This window comes from Crocodylus siamensis, chromosome 3 (genome assembly GCF_052110815.1).
Source record: "Crocodylus siamensis isolate JL-2025a chromosome 3, ASM5211081v1, whole genome shotgun sequence".
Lineage (NCBI taxonomy): Eukaryota > Metazoa > Chordata > Crocodylia > Crocodylidae > Crocodylus > Crocodylus siamensis.
Window position 1 is genome coordinate 91,121,733 of NC_143397.1, and position 20,578 is coordinate 91,142,310.

Below are 20,578 nucleotides of genomic sequence, written 5' to 3' on the forward strand. Positions count from 1 at the left end.
TTTTAAAGTCTGCTTTGGTATCTGTCCATTACTAGAAAGCAACATTGACCAGAGAAACCAAGGTCATCTAAAGCTAAAAAAGGAAGTGAACCCAAATCAACATTATTCTGGTAATGGGTGCACGAATCCACATACTTAAATGGGGGGTCAAATGAATACCTATCATATATCCAAAGATGAAAACATTATAATTATTTTTCTCCCTTCCAGAAAGAATGGATTAATTTATGACTGTATAGAAAATGGAGGGTACCAGAGTTCCATTGCATCATTCTTCTCAATACCAGTCCTTAAAAAAAGCAAGCTTCAAGGCAGACTTTAAGCAACACTCTCCCTTCCCCCTACACACAAGGTGTTGAAGAACCTGATGACTCACAATTTTCTTCCAAAAGTTCGTCATTGTCCAATGTCACCACAGCAAAGAAACCATGTTGCATAGCACTGACTTGACATAAAATCTCTATGCTGCAAATGCAAGTTAACAAATAAGCTTGTAGCACTGCTTTAAAATGATTCCAGAAAAGATTACAATAATTGCTTATTTCAGTACACAACTTTTGGTGGTTTATCAATCCTCCAATTATGATTTTGCCTTCAATATTTTTTGCATATCTGACAGTTCCAGTTATGAATATTGTAATAGGATATTACTGTTCGTGAGTTACTTAAACAGTCCTCAGGGTATAATTTCCTGAGGAAAAATGAGAGCAAGTCCTGCGACAACTTCATAATAACCCTCAGGTGTAACACAGTAATTACAAACTAGAAACACAATACAGCATTAGATAAAACTATGCAACTAAAAATGTAACCTGACAAGTCTTGAACAAAGAAATGTTCCTAATGCAGAAAAAGGTACAAGCCATGTGCCAGAATCTTAGTAACCTGACCAAGTAGGCATTGGAAGAGCAAGTCTACATTTTACAGTCCAAATCCATCTCTCTAACACATTAAACTGGCACCATCAGAAGTCAGATACTGCTCAAGACTAGAACAAGATCTAAATATGTCATAAGGCCCAGTTTCAAACAGCTCTAATTTACTATTACACCACACTCTTATCCTGTCAGCAGTTATTCTTTGGAAGTCGTCTTCTCTCTTAAGGAGAGGAAGCCTGGCATGGATTTCAGGACTCAATTACGACACTCTAGATGACTAAGAGAAAAGACTGGAAACTAAAAGTTTCATACTGTATGCTGAAGCCCTAGTTACCACTAAGCTTAAAGCTACATTTTTTTCTTTTTTTTGGAAAGAAGTCTAGCCTACCCAGTTGGTAAAAACTGCTATGTCAATACCTTACTGTGCACGCCATTTATACTGAATGAAGAATTGTGGGAGTTATCAAAATTATATTCATGTCTTGAAAACAGATTGCAGGGACAGTGAATAACAAGTCAATGTCTACTCAAGAGTTCCTCAAGATCCAACTGATATCTCAATGATTTGCCTGAATTAAAATGACTATAGCATCACAGAGATCTGAGCATTACTAGCTGTGCATACATTTTGACTTTCTTTTTATATGGCAACCACTTTAACGATCAGATGACATACAAATGTAACAAAAAGTTTCTGACAGAGGTTTGGGATTGTGACTCAGGAGAGGGCATCGACATAGTGGACACCCAGATATGCACCAACACTCTGAGATGCTTGTATAGGTGACAGAAAACCTGAGATGACCAGAGGGAAACTCAGGTGCTTTTATGTGAATGCCAGAACCATGGACAACAAGCAGGAGGACCTGGCTCTCCTGACAGATGAGGAATTTAACCTCATAGGGCTGACAGAGACCTGGTAGGACGACACATGATTGGGCAGTGGATACCGATAGCTGAAGGAATGAGGAGGGGTAGCCCGCTATGTGAAACAGCGGTACCTCTCCCTGCAGGTCAGGTCCAATAGCAGAGAGAGGTCCCTTGAGACCCTCTGGGTCAAGATACATGGGGGTTCAGGAGAGGGAGACCTGATGGTGGGAGTCTACTACAGGCCTCCCTCCCAAGAAGAGGACAACAATCAAACATTCTCCAGGGAACTGGCTGATGCAGCCGGCACTAAAGACCTGACTGTCATGGGTGACTTCAACTACCCTGACATCTGTTGAGGGGACCCATTGAGCCAGCTCCAGCAGGTCAACCAATTTCTTGGCAAGTACTGATGACCTGTTTCTATCACAGGTTGTCAAAGGACCAACTAGGGGGGAAGCCACTCTGTACTTAGTGCTTACATGATAGGGGACCTGAAGATTGGTGGTGACCACGATCTGATTAGGTTCACCATCCACCGGAAGGCTAGGATTTCATCTAGTAGAACAGAGGTCCTCAATTTCAGAAGGGCAGACTTTAACAAACTCAGAAGTCTCATTAGAAAGGCCCTCTGCAACCACCAACTGAAGGATTTGGGGGCTCAGGAACAATGGTGCCCCCACAAGAGAGCAATCCTCTCTGCTCAAAGAGGCCACTTCCATGAGATCAAAAAGAAGGAAAGGAGCCAAGAGACTCCTTGGCTCAACAGGGATATTAGAGAACTTTTGAAAAAGAAAAAGGACACATACAGGCAATGGAAAAAAGGATCAGCAACCAGAGAAAAGTTCACTGGTATAACCTGCGTCTGCAGGTATGAGATACAGAAGATCAAGCTAGCATCCAAAATTAAGGACAACAAAAAGTCTTTCTACAGGTATATGGAGAGCAGGGAAAATAAATAAATACATCGAGCTCCAATTCAGTAGGGACCCCTACTGAATACAGAGACGCAGCCCACAATAGATCCCCATGAAAAGGCGGAGGTTCCTAAATGGTTACTTCACACTGGTATTCCAGAAAGCTAACAGGAGCTATGCACCTGTCCACAGGCCAAGGAAATATGGGGAAGTCAACAGTCAATATGAAATCAGCCCCGACTAGGTGAGGGTCCTCTTAGAACAACTGGACATTTTCAAGTTCTCTGGGCCAGATGACTTACATCTAAGAGTCCTAAAAAAACTGGCTGAATTCGTTGCAGGTCCTTTGGCGAAGATATTTGAAAAAAGTCAAGGAACTCAGGAGTGGACCCAGATGACTGGAAAAGGGCCAGTGTAGTACCCATCTTTAAGAAAGGGAGAAGGGATGATGCTGCAAACTATAAACGGGTAAGTCTGACTTCAGTCCTAGGAAATACTTTTGAAAAAATTGTTAAGTAGGCCATCAATTACAAGCTTGTAACTGACAGGGTATTAAGAAGCAACCATCATGGCTTTGTGGAGGGTAGATAATGCCTAACAAACCTGGTGCCCTTTTATGACCAGACAACTAACCAGCTGGACAAGGGACATGAAGTAGACATCATTTACCTAGACTTCAGTAAGGCCTTTGACTCGGTCTCCCATGAAATTCTCTCAATTAAACAGGAGGGTACTGGCCTAGATCAGCCTATGGTGAGGTGGGTGGATAACTGGCTTAGAAACTGATCCCAGAGCATTGTAGTCGATGGGCTGGCCTTGTTCTGGAGGACTGTCTCTGGTGGTGTCCCACAGGGATCGGTGCTTGGACCCATGCTTTTTAACATATTTATTAATGACTTCAGTGAATGGGTGGAATGCTCTACGATTAAGTTTGCTGATGATACCAACCTGTGGGGAAATGCGGGCACACCAGAGCATAGGGTAAGCATCCAGGACACCTAAACAGACTGGTTCTATAAAGCTGATCAGATTCAGATGAGATTCAACATGGAAAAGTGCCGGCTCCTCCATCTGGGTAGGAAAAACCTTCACCATAACTATAGGATAGGTGGAAGACCACTGGCTGGCACATCTGAACAGAACCTGGGATCTACGGCATATATCAGCTAATGTGCTGCCAACAGATCCAAAGAGGCGCTTCTCCCTCTCTACTCAGCACTGGTGAGGCTGCAGCTGGAGTACTGTGCCCAGTTTTGGGTATCACACTTCAAGAAGGCTATGGATAAGCTCCAGAGGGTGCAGAGAAAGGCCACCCACATGATCACGGACCTGGAAGATAGGCCATATAAAGGAGAGACTCTGGGAACTAGGCTTGTTCAGTCTGAGTAAGAGGAGGCTGAGAGGTGACTTGATAGCCACCTACAAGTATGTCATGGGGGAGTACCAAGATCTAGAGAAGCAACTCTTCAGGAAGGCATCCCTTGGGAGGATGAAGACTGTCACAGGGCGGGGACCCAGGAGCAGCCGTGATCTCTCCCGGCGCCCCCTACCGTGCCAAGTTGGTGATCAAGCACCCTCGTTCTCACCCGCCACATCTTTGATGTTCATGTAGTAAAAAGGAGGCTGCCTTCTTTCCTCTTTGACACAGTGCTCTTGTTTATCTTGGCCCCTGTTCTGTATAGGCTGAATTGGTGCACCCCGCCTTATGGGCTACGCATGGCTCCTACCACCACTTATACCACGTCCCAAGCCTCTCAGATGTACCAGACGTTGTTGAGTCAAATTACTACTGCCTGTGCCCTCACGGACGCCCTCCGAGCTTGTCTTCTCCTAGTGGCCCGTGCCAGGGCCCTTCTCCGCGCCCTCACCGGGGCTTTCCTCAGTACTCTCGCCCTCCCTGGGGCTCTTATTCCTGTACACTCTCGCTAGGGCTTCTATTCTTGTGCACCCACTCTGGGGCTTAACTCGAGCACCCCCTGGGCTTACTGCTGATGCCCCCACTGGTGCTCCTCACAATTGGGGCTCAGGTGGCCTTAGCCGTGCCTGGCCCCCAGACTCCCTTCTTAGGTCTATGATCCCTATCCGGCTCAGGCGGCCTCGGCCTTACTGGCCCTAGATCCAGACTGATGTGCCCTCTCTGGTACCTGACTGCTGTGCCCTTCTCTGGCACCAGGAACCCCCACGCTACTGGGGCGCTCCTCTGAGGCCTCCTCCAACCCCTACAGCCCCACCCGGTCCTCCGGTGTAAAAACAAACAACCAAACAAACAGAATAACACAAGCCCACCGGCTATAACTCAAACGAAGCCTCCTGGCTGAAAGGCAACCCTAAACCATCCGGTAGCTTATCCCCTCAAATCCCTACCAGGGTTTCCTCCACCCAGTATTCGCACACGGGAGCTGATTCAGGCCCTCGGCTTCTATAGGCTGCAATGCTTCGACAGAGCTCCTAATCCATCAGCCAGAGGAGAACTGCCTATGGCCTCAGCCTGGGCTGTTTATATAGGTCAGGACCTGCCCCCTCCTGGTCAGCTGACCCTTGTGGTTGCCCCAGCAACCAACACCTGTCCTTCTCTAGGAGCAGGCACTTCAGTGCACTGCGACAAGGACCAGTGGACACAAACTAACAAAGGGAAGATTTAGACTAGACATAAGGAAGAACTTCTCCGTAAGGGTAACTATAACCTGGAACACACTCCCAGCAGAGGTGGTGCAGTCACCATCTTTGGATGTGTTCAAGAGGAGACTGGATAAGCACCTCATTGAGCTAGTTTGAGCTCATTAACCTCATGACTACAGCAGAGGACTGGACTCGATGATCTTCCAGGTCCTTTCTGTCCACTGATTCTATCATTGTGAATGGGGGAGGAGGTTTTATCCAGGTTTTATTCAGCCAAGCACTGTTAAAGAACCTATCACATCATGCAATTTATTTAAATACACAAATTAGGACTGAATTCCTCACTGCCATCTTGGTTCTTACTGTGACTGATGTGATCTATCTGCTGGTTGCCGTCAAAAAAGCCCACAGCCTAGCTAGCCACAATCCAATTCTATAAGAGAACGTCTACACCAAGCAGAAGGAAAGCCTGTCCATTTCCCAAAAGCAGCAAGATTTGTCTTCAGATGTCTAGTTGTAGTTGTTCCATGGCATAAGACCTTCCACCAAAAAATGTCCACCCCTAATTACTTGGGGCTTTCCTAAAATTGGTCTCAGCTTCACCATCCCCACTGGGTGTACTTGTTATGGCTCATGACCAAAAGATGGACAAACTGTGATATATTCCAGATCCAGCCCACTCAGGTCTTTAAAGATCCTGACATAGTTCTACAACTGGAATAAGGACAATGGTTTAACATCATCAGGCAGTTACATTTTGGCAACTGCCTAGACTTGCTGGCAACATTACTTGTTTTTCAATATTTTTCATTTCTCATGCTAAAACCATCACGTGTTGACAAGAATGCAAAATTTTCATTTGCCAAAGGGGAGGGACTAGTGGAGGGCTTTGGGGATCAAAGGGGTTCTGTAAATGTAAACTATTACAGTGTACTACATTTAAGTTCACAGTATTTGGACTGAAGAAAGTATGTATTTACCTGGAGCATGTATTTTTCCAGTACAACATAAACAATACTCAGGTACACAGTATTCTCATTAGCTCCTGTAACTGTCAACTACTCAGTTTCCCCAGTAATCTATTAATCAGGTTTCAGGGCTACCATAAGCAGCCTTAAAAATTATGGGAACTAGACACTTTTGGGGCTTCTGTGTCCCCTCATTTTCAAACAGCAGCCTTCAAATAGGCTACTTCTCATACTCTTCAAGGCTTTTAATAACACTTCTGAAGCCTTGAAAATAAGTTTCCTTTTCTAATAACAGCCTTTTTACAGCTACTTTCCCACCACCACTATGCAGTTAACCAGAGTGCAATTACATTACAAAGACAGTGGGGTTGAAATAGGCTAGGCACTTAAGCAGTGAATACACTTAACCAATACATAATTAACCAATGTAAGCATTAAGTACCAAATTGGCATTGCCATTGTGTTATGCAGTTAAGCAAACTATGCATTTAAACAGCCCTTATAATTACTTCATTATTACTGTGAGATCATGTTTTAGGTGCCTTGAATCTCTCTAATTCTGAAAGCACTCAGCAAATAATGTCTTCTTACTCTCACATCACTGATTGACTATTGTTCATTTATTTAGATGTATATATCTTGCTTATCCAAAAGCCTCAGAGGGGCTTACAATAAACTTACAACCCACAAACAGGATTTCCCAAATAACACCGCAAAACATGAGACCAACTCCCCTCCCCACCCCCGCAACTGCTGCTTCACATATGCAAGCCCATTGGCTAATTCCAACCATGCTTCCCAGTCACCATTTACACCCAGATACGAGAAACCTCTTTCTACTTCCCCTATTCCCCACTCATCCACTCCTGTTTAACCCCCAAAAGGATATCCCTCCACCACCCTTCAATCTCTCTTCCAAGCCTCTACCCCCAACTAGTGGGTTAAAAAGGGTTTCCTCCTCCCCCCCCCACCCCCAAGGGTTCTCTCCAGAGCATCTAATACTTCCTATTGTATCAACAACTACTGTGCATATATTAAGCCAGGACCTCTATTTTGGTTTTTCCCCTACAAAAAGGATGGGAATCATTTAGATCATTTAAAGATCTGAGTGAATGTTGAAACCTCAGCTAGGAGGATGCAAATAGAACTATTGCTACCCATTAGATAGTAGTATAAGCTCTCCTTTAGCTTTAGTAACAGACTGCGTGCATTTGGGACCAGTGAAAGTCTTAGGAGATGTTTGTCTGTAATCTATTATTTATAAAAGGAGAATATTTAAAAAACAAACTAATTAACATAAAGCTCACCTGATTGCATACAAATTTCGAACAGCCTCATCTCCGTTTTTTCCCACAGTAAGGGCTTGCATCTGTAGCAATTTCCCAATTGTTTTTACCAAACCATGCACATTCCTGTCAAAACAATGAATACAAAACAGCATTACCATCTGAAGGGTAGTTGAATTAGTTGACTATTAGAGGAAGGGTGTCATGATCCAAGCAGAACTGTGATCCAGGAACTTTTGAGCACTGCTCTGCATTTGTACCAACTGCTTTTGTGGTTATGGGCACATCTGAATGGATTCCACACTCTTCCCAAGACTGATCTCAACCTATTCTCAAACTTTAAATGAGTAAGAGGCCCAGTTCAGTGGCATGGAATTCAAGTGCCTACTGGGCCACTTTTAGCAAGCAGATTTGAACTGCGGGATGAGCCAAACGCCCAATGATGATGCTCATCAGTTTTATTTGGTAAAAAGTGAATTATTACAGGTCTTGGGCTACAACAATCTCACTCTTCCTAAGACTGTTGCTGAAAATGCTCCAGGCCAACTGTTCCAAACTCAGAAGAGAGGCACTGAGGACAATTAAGTGCATTATTTATTGTGTGGTTGGGAGCATCCTTGCTGCCAGTTCCAAGTCTGGAGTATGTGAAGTAGAAGGAGGAAGACAGGGTTTATTGTAGCTTCCTCATATGCAAAAAAGAGCTCAGTTACCTGTGCCACAGAGGAGTTAAGAGAAAAATAATGCACCAGTTAATATTTACAAAGGACTCTGAAGAAGGAAACTCTTCAGTTAAATGACTGAACACAGCTTTTTTTAATTATGTTAAAACCAAACCTGGGCTCCAACCTGAATGAAAGATTAAGCACAAATATTCAGCATAGATTTAACCATGATTACCAGAATCATATGCTTAAACCCCTCAAACTAAAACTAAATCCCAAGACAGACTCTGGACAACTGCCTTGTCCTTCCAAGTTTGGATTGCAGCTGAAGGAGCCTTGCCAAGCAGCTGTTTTTTCTCATTCCACCCACCACACCTTGTTGACTATTCAGGAAATCTACTGAGTAGCAATGGGATTTCTGGCAGCATTACAGGATTCTTTATAATCTTCAAAACAGTCTAAGAGAATGTTGTGCAGTCTAGACTCTGCCAGCCAATCAAAAACCTTATACAGACCATAATTTCAACAATTCATTGGCTGGCTTCAGTGGAGGGGTAGTTCTGATGATTGGATTTATTTTTTTTAATTAAATATTTCAAATCTTTCAAAACTACAGCAGTTGTATAATAACATGACACCACCTCAGATAAATGGCTTGATTTCTACAATTAAGTCCTCAGTTAAAAAAGGTAAAGGGTATGAGGGGGAAAGGATGGGGGGGCAAAAACAATTTTCAGGTATTACGCTGTTGAAAAAAGAAAAATGATATAAGATTTGTTCCTCATTCTCAGGAGAAATGTAAGGCAAAGCAGTCACATCAATTAAAAGCATAACAAAAATAAAACTGTAATGAAACGACATCAAGACACAGGGGAGAAATTCCTTTTAACATTAATAATGGGATGGGTAAAGAAAAAGACCCCAAGTACACATATTAGAGGGCTTTTTCCACTCTCCTCTTGTCCCTTGGCAGCAATTCATCAGATTCAAGTTACTTAGCCTGTATCTTCAGTGAAATGAATTCCCTCATCAGTGAAATGTAAAACACTGGAAGCTCCTAACCAGCAAGCAGAATTGGCCAAAAGAATCAGATTAACATTTATATGGTGCTCGCACACACATTTCAGAAGCCAAGTAAACTTTATTATTCCCATTTAACTAATGGGGAAACTGAGGTACAACATGAAGTGACATGTACAAAGTACATTATGCATTATATTAATCTTTAGAAGATTAGCTTAATCCAGACATGCTCAGGCCACCTATACAACAGTAATTGAGCAAACTTATCAAGTGACTGAATCAGTCACTGTAATTTGCTGTGTGGATACTATTGAAATGAACTAGAAATTCACATCTGAGGGTTGTACCAATTTAACTAAAATCAGTATAAGTTTTTTATGTAGACAATACCTTAAAGGAATTTTTCCTCAAAGAAAAAAATGCCATTCACCAAAGGAATATTTTGGGTTTGAATGCCTGTATAGTGCTTTCCTACTCACGAAAACAAGAATTACATAAAGAACAAAAGCATCTCCGTTGTCTTTAGCTACAGTGCCATAATGCCAAATCCATGTCACTCATTTAAAAAAAATCAAAAACAGAGACAAAAAAATTGGAGATTGCTACATCTTTATCACTTCACCACCAGACAGCCTAATCAAAACGCATGACTTGTATACCTTTATACAAGTAGCAGAAGGCTCTAAAAATTCAGTGAACTTTCCCCAATGTTAGTCAACAGCTAATACTGACGTCCATGATATAGGGTAGAGAGAGTTGTTCGTTTCTCCCTATACATCAGCCTTTTGCACTCTTATATAAAGGACTAGTTCATTAGGGGTAGAATACTCCTGCTAAAGGTTTCCTTTAATTAAAAAAGTCCAGTTCTAAATGTTCTCCTAATCACTAAAATTACATGCTGTCATGATAACACTAAAACATCAAAACACTAAAGGCCTTACTATATGAGAGATTACAGTTTTATTCACAATCACGTTGCCAAACAACAGTAAAAAAAAAACAAAAAGTGAGTACAATAGGCTTCTAGATCTTGGTGAACTAAATGGAAGAGATGGAGGAAGAGAGAGAAGGTCCTTTTTTGGAATGTTTGACCTTAGGGGATATTCAGGGCATGTGAAAAGCCAGTTACCAGTAACCCTGATAACATGACACTGAACTGAAATAAAGCAACTATGAACTGAGGAAAGGGGGATGGGGGGGACCTCAAAACCAGCTATGTAGAACTCCTTGTTCCTAAGAAACACTAATAATAGTCTGTCCTAGTTCCCACTTCAGATTTTGAGGGGCTTATTTTATGATTTTAGTTACTTTCAGGTTTACATACAACTTTGGAACTAAGCAAAATGTTCTCATAAACTATCACAGGGATTGAGGACCTGCTCGCCCATAGGCATTAATGCTAACATGAGAGATATCATTTGAAAGAATATAACCAAAAACTTTTGAAAATAGCATCCTAGAAACATTACAAGGATCTAATCCAACAGCTTGTATAACAGGCTGTAGAACTTTACCCTTTCTTAGGGCAGGTGGAGCTATGACAGTTTACACAAGCTCAGGATCTGCTCCATTGTCTTTATGTTAAAACACAGGGCATGGCAAACATGGGATTTAAAAAAAAATTATTGTACAAGAGAGTTGTTCTTTTAAGCAACCTAAAGATATACACCATATGAGTTTAAGACCTCAATGTTTCACCCAGAGGTGGATCCAAAAGATGCAGAGGCACAGCCCAGCTGCAGGGCAGGAACAGCTCAGGAACTCCCCCCATACTAGGAAGGGAATAGGATGCCACAAAGCAGGGATGGTGGGGGGGAGTGAGTGCTGGGAGCTGGAAAGGAAGGGAGAGCTGGATTCTTACTCAATTCAGGGTCTTAAATCTGCCAAATATTGCCCCCATGGCACAGTCTGCCCAGCCCAGGAGGGAGGCTGAAAGTGTGAGTACAACCACCCCAACAGCACTGGTCACTGCTCCCACACCGCACTTTACAAAACCCTGGATCCACCCATAGTTGTACCTGGGAATATTGTTGTAAAGGACCCTTAACTCCTGTTCATGCCAACTGTCCGAAATGAGGCAATATAGCTACCATCTAGAAATACCCATGGGTACATGCCCAGAATCGCACGTGATGTGCCCAAAGCTGCTCTAAGGCATTGCCTGACATCCAGGGTTTAATCACACCCAGAATGGGAATGAATGGGTGGTGCATGCTCCACAGCAGCACTCCCAAGCATGACATGGAAGCCATGCAGACATGCCTTTAGGTTCTAAACAATTATCTTTTTCCTAAACAAGTGGAGTCTCCTATTGATTGCTCTGTCATACATCTATCAGTCTCTCCCAATAGCGCTCTCTAAAATATACTTGCTCATTTCATTCGTGCATGTAAAAGGGTCATTAACCGCCCCCCCACAGAAGATGAAATTTCATAGCAGTTTTCTGTAAGTGTAGGGAGCTTGGAGGATGAGAGGGAATCAGAGTTGTGCAACTGATAAAGAAAAACAGTCATTAAACAATGGAACAAGGGAACAAGACATCAGTGAAGAGGATTATTACAATGAAAAATCATTAGTTGGCACATGCAAAAAGCAAGCCACGTGAGCTGAGGACATGGATATCACACAATAAAGAAAGTCTTTCCTGGCACATATGGAATAGGAAAAAGATGACACGGCAGAAAAGCCACTGGGTATATCAAGCAAGGGCCAAGGTTATTTATTATAAAATTAGGAAGGTAATTAGGAGCAAAAAGCGAATAGTCTTCGCCTGTCAAAATACACAGTGACCTTAAGCAGAACAGGTAAGAGTTCAGAAGTTCTGCTGACCTTTTAGCAGGTGTTTCATTGATTGCCTATTTTTTATCTAAATGCTTTTAAGGACTTGGCACACACAGTGCTGCAAAGCCCCAGAGCAAATTTGAATGAAACCTTGGCAGGGAACAAGATGAAGGAACTCCTAGCCAAGGTTCTAAAAGGGTGAAAATGGGACCAACACTGAAGCAAACCAATGAGAAAAAACTAAATTATTTAAACTGCCTGTGGCTGCAGATATTTAAAAAAAAAAAAAAAATTATGCACTCTTGTGGTTAGGCTCCATAAACCCTGTTTTGCAAAATTATAGTGGATGCAGTTTGAATTGTGGAATTGGAGGAAAAATGTCAATGATATTAAACAATTTACTTATTTAAAAAACAGCTTCTGGGTGAACTGGCAACACAGCCAGAGCTTAACATATCAACCAGATGCAGTACCAGCCAAAGACATGAACTGGTTTCACAATGACAGTGCACAGAGCAGTGTGAAAATGGAGGTCAAATGAAAGTTTTCATAATACATTACCTTTTCTTTACCACTTCTTTATTTTTAAGGTTAACCTAAACTTCGAATGCCCTGTTTTAAAGATTTTTCTGAAGTGCAACATTAGGTTAAAATATTCCCTGTAAATTACTGGGAATGATACTGAAATGAACCCTTAGTTAGATGAGGGATTTCACACTTCTTCCTACGCTGCAAATTGCAGCAACTAAAAGCTTTGTGGCAGCAGCAAAAATAGGATTCAGCTTATCATGCTTCAAAAGCACCCTTTGCAACCAATAAGGGAGCTCTTATTCACAGCTGAGCAGTCCTGATTCCATCTTGCAGGGAGCAGTAGTGTACACATGCCAGCCAGTTAGCTACAAAGCATATCTACGCCATTTATATGAAACATCCAAAATACTGTAAATTCCACTCAAAAATTTGGTATCCTAATAGTAAGATGTCTCTCTCTAATTCACCACACACCAAAAATTCAGCATGAAAAAATGCAGGGTAGATAAAAATGAAATTTTTCTTTATTTTAAAAATTGGGTTTTTTTCAATTTAAAATCAGATTTTTATTTAAATCACTTTTTTATTTTTAAAGACACTTAAAATAAATTTATATAAAGGTAGTTTTAATTTAAGACATGTCAAAGTTCAAAGATATCATCATGGAATAGGGATTTTAACTTTTAAGTATATAGTATTTAAGACAATATATTCATGTAACCTTTTTAGAAAAGTTTTATAAATAGGTCACAACCGGCCATGGAGTATATTAGGGGCCCAATCTTATGAGATTCCTAGAGGTTCCTCTATAGATTAGTAAAGAAAATCACCCTACACAATACGATTCAGTGCACTCTAGAAGATCCCATTAAGCATCTCTGTGACACTTAGTTTCAGTTCTCAAACTGTGGATTTGTGTCTCCAGAGATAATATCCCTGTCAACAGCAGTATAGGGGGATGAGCAATTACAGCTCTATTGTCTATCTGCAAGTTTGGGTACACAGAGTCAAGCCCTTACCTCTCTCTAAGGGTGCGTCCAGACAAGCGCACATGTGCCTCTTGCAGCATCCCAAAGCCCTGAGACACTGCAAGAGGCACACGTGGGAACAAAAAAAAAAAAAAAAAAAAATGTTCCCTGCGCTACAAATTTGCAACAGGGGGGCAAAATTAAACCACTGGATATCATAGGGTCAAAAAAATACCCTGGGCAAAAAAAGCAGGGCAGTGCACAGTCCAGGACCAGGCAACTGGAGGCTTGGGTCCCCTACGGAGATGATCTGGTAGCCAGCCAGAGGGTCTCTATGGCTGGCCCTCATCCTGGTGCTGAAGCACACTGCCTGCTTTGCACAGGCAGGGCACATGCCAGCCGCAAGGAGTTGCACCCAGGCTCCATGCTGGTAAGTGGGAGAGGAGAAAACTGGGGGGGTCCCCCACCAGCCCCATCCCCTGCCTGCTCCCCGAGCCCTCCATATCCATCCCCTGGCTGCCCCATCCATCCCCATCCCCTGCCTTTCCCCAACCCCCAATCCCCCCTAATCACTGCCCCACCCAGCCCCATCACCCACCTGCCCCCCTCCCCCCAATCACTGCCCTGCCTGGCCCCATCCCCCCCGTCCCCCAAGCCTCCCCGATCTATAAGTGAGTAACTCTACTGTATCTCAGTCAATAGGGCTATACATATGCATGAAATTAAGCACTTGTTTCAGCATTTACAGGACTAGAACTAACGTCTAAAGGCAAGCCTCTATCATACCATTTCTACTTACTGCACCTTACCTTGTCCACATCACCAAGAATCTTACATTAACTCTTGCCTCTAGCACATTACGTCAAAACTGCTTTGCAATTGTTCTCCTATTTTCTCTTACTGAACTGTTTATTAAACACTAGAGACCACCTAAACCTTTGTAACTGCCTAACTGGACTCTGTAAATAAAATTCAGTTGAACTGCAATGGGAGAAAAAGTGCAACATATATTAAATGGAATTAGATGGTAATTTAAACAGGTCTTTTAAATCAGGAAGGCAAAAACTTGGAAATATACTTAACTTTACGAACAGAGAATTCCCAGTGACGTCAATAAAATTACTTGCACTGCATAAAATACACCTGAGAGACTATGTGGGACTATTATTTTTCACGTTGTGGTAGTAAGTAAGAGCCCCAGTCATGGACCAGGATGTGCTGGAATTAGACTCCATGCACACAAATATAGTCCATGGTCCACAGAGTCTACAATTTAGGACAAGACTTAAAACACTAGGCATAACCAGCCAACAATAAGTAGTGACAGAGAACATTACCTGGCAGAGGGAATCCGACTGAGAGCTTCATTAAGGACATAACTGAACTCTGCATGTTCCTGTGCCACAAGTGCCACAAGGCTCTCACAGCATGCCGTCCACACAGTCACATTCTCACTGCAGCATTTCTCCCAAAGTAAGTTTAATGCAGGAGTCTGAAATCCAAAGCACAAGGACCAAGAATTAGTGTAGAGACAGAATTTCAGTACCAGTCATTTTGAGCATTCTCTTAGACAAAAATATTGTGTTCTGTATCTGCTTCCAGATAGGGCTGCTGCTGTTTAAAGCAATAAGAGGATAAAACTAGAAATCAAGTTCTTTGCACTCCGTAGTAAGCACAGAGAAAAACTGAAATCAAATCCCAGTTGCCTAAGGAAGCCACCAACATAATTCAGTTCTCGTTGGGATTTTTAAGTTTCTGTAACTTTAACAAAGAGGAAAAGTTTAAAACTCAAACCAGCACCGGCATTCAGTATTTAAGAGTCCTCAATCTTTATTATTACTAAAATTTTAGATCACTAACTCTGGAGGTTTTTTCAGAAACCTCTATAATGTACTTTGGTACTGGTCCTGTTTGTTTACAAGAGCTGCTAAGAAAATGATACAAAAATCTGTTCAAAATTTCAATTTATCATTTCCCACAAAGAAAACCTTCCAGTTAAACTGCTTTTTCTGCAGAAAAACTTCAAGCATTTAAACAGTAGAGTTGGCTGAAGTTTTCCAACCTGCATCTTCCCACTGGAAAAGTAGTAGTTAATCACATTTACTTACTACTAGTTTTAGTTATTGCTTAGTGAGGCAAAATTTGACCTGTGTTCTGTTACAAATTTTTATTTTATCCAAGGTATGGATATTTTATATAACTACGACAATACTTCCTATTTTACAGAGAAGCAGTTGCGAGATTCATTTGACCTTAATTCCATGTAAAGAGCATTTTTTGCTTTTAAAAATAAAGGAACCTAATCTGAACTTCACTGGCTTTACTGTGTTTTGGATCAGGTTCATATTTAATTTTGATGCTACATTCCTGTTATGAAGTTTATGTTTGTTCTTCTTGACAATATACAAATGAAGGTACCAGGAAAACTAACAAATCAACATTCTGAATTTTTTTACACAAAGAGAACATGAAGCATGTCAAGTGAAACTACCACATAACTATTTATTTACTGCTGGACCAAAACATGCCACCCTGTTTCAATTCAATCTCTCATACATGTGGGGGGGGAGAGGAGGGGTTGGCAAATTACATCCATATAGGATGTTTAACTATCCTCCTCAGTATTACAGGAGTTTTAGTTTCAGGTCCTAAATACTTTCATGTGTTGCTTACATCTAAACTCAGTCCTTCCTGAAGCCAAGATCAATAAACTTACACCAGTGACCAGTCTATAATAGGTAGGAAATATAAATTGAGATGTTTTAGAAGCAACTGAGTTGAAGTGATTAAGATGCATATCTTCAATTGAAATTAAAACACAGGTGTCTAAATCCATTTGAAAGAAAAAAGAAATCATAGTTTATGCCCCTTGGGAAAGGTGTTTATTTTGATTTTAAAAATAAAATACAAGATCTTGCAAACAAAACTTATTTTCCCTCCTATACAGGAGTTTCATTGTTTTTCCCCATTAGAACTTAACTGCCTACAATACAATATTTTGTAGATGACAAAAGCACTAATAATAACATTTCATTGAGGAAATAAAACTCTATGGAGGCTCTGGTCCAGAGGAGTACTCCTCTTCTCCATTAGACCCTAATTTAACAAGACTGCATAATTTTAAGTACACATGCATCCCCAGTAACTACTTGCATGCTTAATATTATACATGGCTGAAGGAACTTCCTGAAACAGGGCCTCATACAGAGAAAGTCGTTTTCTTTCCAGTTGTTAAACTTCTGGAGTTTTGTTTGCTTTGTCTTACTACTCATTTAACTAAAAAGTAGCACTTAACTAAAAAGTGCTGCAGTCGTTCAAAAACTACACAAGTACATGCTTGATATTTTAAAAGGAATTTAAAAAACCCCTAAACACCACTTTAAAAAGATCTTTCAGGTTTCTTTTTTTCCTTGGTTAAATACACTGGGGAAGTGCAGACGTGACCCCCAACCAGATTTCTTCCCCATTTTACAGATCACCTTTTAAAGAATTAAATGAAAAAGAGGAAATACCTACTGCTGCTTTGTGTCATTCACCAAGACCAGCAATTTATACTCATCTCAATTAACAATGCTTGGACAAACTGAAAAAGTAAATTAAAGCTTCAAGTTGCGTTGGCTTGTAAGGAAACACGAACTCCAGTTTGCTGATGCAAAAAGGAAATATTTTGTAACAGATTTGAAATCTAATTGAAATCCAAGTCCTATTTTAACTGTGAGATCTAACCTGAAAGATGTTTATATGTAGAACAGCAATGATTGTTGCAGGATCTGCTTGAACAACAAGTTTACTAGCATTAATTTAATAGTGCTGGAGTGATGTTATAGCTGTGATGGTCCAGGCATCATCTGAGAAGCGAAGATATTGATAGGACTTGATCTCTCATTAGTATCCCACAATCACCTCTTGGCCAAACTGGCCAGTTGTGGCCTTGGCTCCACCACAATCCGCTGGCTGGGAAACTGGCTCTGTGGTCAGACCCAGAGGGTTGTCATCGATGGCAGTCACTCATCGTGGTGCCCTGTGACCAGTGGGGTCCCTCAAGGCTCTGTCCTGGGACCCATACTGTTCAGCATCTTCATTAATGATGTGGACATTGGAGTCAGGAGTGGACTGGCCAAGTTCGCCGATGACACCAAACTTTGGGGCAAAGCATCCACGCCAGAAGATAGGCGGGTGATCCAGGCTGACCTGGACAAGCTCAGCAAATGGGCGGACAAGAACCTGATGGCGTTTAACACTGAAAAATGCAAGGTTCTCCACCTTGGGAGGAAAAACCTGCAGCACCCTTATAGGCTCGGCAGTGCTACATTGGATAGCACTACAGAAGAAAGAGACTTGGGGGTCATCATTGATCACAAGATGAACATGAGCCTCCAGTGCGATGCTGCGGCTAATAAAGCGACCAAAACGCTGGCTTGCATCCATAGATGCTTCTCGAGCAAATCCCAGGATGTCATTCTCCCCTTGTACTCGGCCTTGGTGAGGCCGCAGCTGGAGTACTGTATCCAGTTCTGGGCTCCACGATTCAAAAAGGATGTGGAGAAGCTTGAGAGAGTCCAGAGGAGAGCCACGCGCATGATCAGAGGTCAGGAAAACAGATCTTACGATGACAGGCTGAGAGCCATGGGACTCTTTAGCCTGGAAAAGCGTAGGCTCAGGGGTGATCTGATGGCCACCTACAAGTTTATCAGGGGTGACCACCAGGATCTGGGGGAACGTCTGTTCACCAGAGCACCCCAAGGGATGACGAGGTCGAACGGTCACAAACTCCTGCAAGACCGTTTCAGGCTGGACATAAGGAAGAATTTCTTTACTGTCCGAGCCCCCAAGGTCTGCAACAGTCTGCCAGCGGAGGTGGTTCAAGCACCTACATTGAACACCTTCAAGAGTAAACTGGATGCTTATCTTGCTGGGATCCTATGACCCCAGCTGACTTCCTGCCCTTTGGGCAGGGGGCTGGACTCGATGATCTCCCGAGGTCCCTTCCAGCCCTAATGTCTATGAAATCTGTTAATCAAGGTTCTTTCCTTCTGTTAAATGTTTGCCTGCTGCTCCTGGGAATCTCTCTCTCCTCCACTTTCAGAATGTTAAACACTCTTCTTAATCATCCCTGTGCCTGCTTCTTCCCTCAAACCTGATGAGGAATGCCTTGCATTCAAAAGCTCGTCTAACCTTATCCCTACCATTTAGCTGGCCCAATAAAAAGTATTACCCACAAATATCCTTGTCTTTGGCATTAGTTTGCCAAGTTGAGGAATCCCTATCTGCTACAATATAAATCTTAAAAAACCAAAAAATGCATTAGCTGGAATCTGACAGACAGTAAAATAGACATTCTGCAGTCTGTTACTTATTAGCCATTTGGTCTCTACATGGGAAAATAAATTTCTCTTCTGATCATAGGTTTCCAGTTTCTGATTGTATTCTCAGAAACATGTTGCAGGGTACCTTATTCAGCACTGGTAATTTTATTAAAAGTGGAACATAAGATATAGAGACTTCAGAAGAAGCTTAGAATCCAATGCAAGAGAGAAAAACTGGGAGCAAAGTAATACAGACCTGGTTAGTGGACTGATTGATCTTGGCTGATGAAACTTTTTCTCTTAGTACTGCAGCAATTAGATGACCCACTGCCTATAAAATACAACAGAACCAATTAATAGAGGTGGTAAAAACTGATCATTTGACACATAAAAAGAAACAAGCAGCCAAGCTGCAGCTGCATCAAGAGGATGGCCAAACAGTTTGTTAATGCAACATCTGGACACAAATGGGAGCCAAATAATTTGAGAGCTGAGGCATCTTCTAGAACTAACAATCTCCTGCCTGCAGCCATAATACTTGCCATCTTATAGAGTAAGAAGGGCTCCACATACACACAGGTGTCTGCACAACTGGAACAACCTGCAAAATTAGGGCCTTAACTCATAAGCAGTTACTTTAACACATTGGTTCTAACAAATACTTGCAAAAGTGGAGAAACTGAGGGAGGAAATTTGCAAAACTTAGATCCAGGACTATGCCCTTAGGCCAACACAGCTACAACCAAAAACCCAGACCCAGGACTGAGATGTTCATTCTGATTTAAAGGCAGATGCATCTCAGTTACAAGGACTTCATTTAAAATTTCTACCCCAGCTTAGATTTTAAACAGACTAAAAGATACATGAAGTGTTTTGATTCAAAGTTTCGTTTCTTGGCTCACCTAATTTCTTGCTCTGTCTCATATTTATGCATTGTTATCTTCAAACAAAAAAATCCTATATAAGAGGCAGATCCTCTCACAATAAAAATATGATGGTGCTTAGGAACATGGCTATATACAAAAGAAAAAACAAATGTACTCATTACTGGCTAAGTTAGCTCTTGATCATCAAGAGAGGTTAATAGTAAGAGAGAGTGTGAAAGCTCAATAAATTTCATTAAGATGTAGAGACATATGGAGAAGACTGTAAATTATTTAAACCTTTCCAGGTTCCTTCTTTTATAAACTAATTACCACTTCCTCTAGATTACAGCTCACTAGAACTAAATTATATTTAACATAGCATAAATAGTTTGTCAAACTCTAAACAGCTCATGCAATCCAAAGTGACAAGAATTCAGACACATTTTACTAAAAAATAACAATTATGCAAATGTCTTGTTAGTGTACAAATCAAGAAAGATAATGGAACAGAGTCAGATATTTATCTTAGGGAGTTCTATAACCATTTCCCAGACAAGTTAGAGCCATATGGCACAGCCTTAGTAGACCTAAATTAACTTTCTTCCCTTTTTCTTCCTGGTTGTAAGGACCCCATTTCAGACAGATGCACACTCCCATCCCTGCAACTATTCATTTGGGTGGGAAACTTTCATTAATATAGTAGCATATTACTCCATAAATGCAGGCAGCTTCTGGGTCACTCTCTTCTATTCTAACCTCATTTCAGCAGCAAAGCCTTCTGACCAATAACACTGTACCTATGGCTTTCACACTCTTTACATTGGGTGTCCTGTTTGGGGCATCATAAATAAATCTGTGACAATTTCTGCAGTTGGATTTTGTCACTGATGCCTCTGAAGAGCAGGG

At 41.6% G+C, this 20,578-nt stretch overlaps 1 protein-coding gene across 4 annotated transcripts in view; it reads right to left on the reverse strand.

The window, feature by feature from the left end:
* Nucleotides 1-20,578, reverse strand: part of FOCAD (focadhesin) — a 257,789-nt gene that overhangs the window by 213,582 nt on the left and 23,629 nt on the right. For all 4 annotated transcript variants that reach the window (XM_090038791.1, XM_090038793.1, XM_090038792.1 and 1 more), the window contains exons 3-5: nucleotides 19,063-19,137; nucleotides 14,838-14,992; nucleotides 7,557-7,661 (exon numbers count right to left, since the gene is read on the reverse strand). In XM_090038791.1, the coding sequence (XP_089894917.1) occupies nucleotides 7,557-7,661; nucleotides 14,838-14,992; nucleotides 19,063-19,137 (335 nt within the window). The remainder of the gene's footprint in view (nucleotides 1-7,556; nucleotides 7,662-14,837; nucleotides 14,993-19,062; nucleotides 19,138-20,578) is intronic.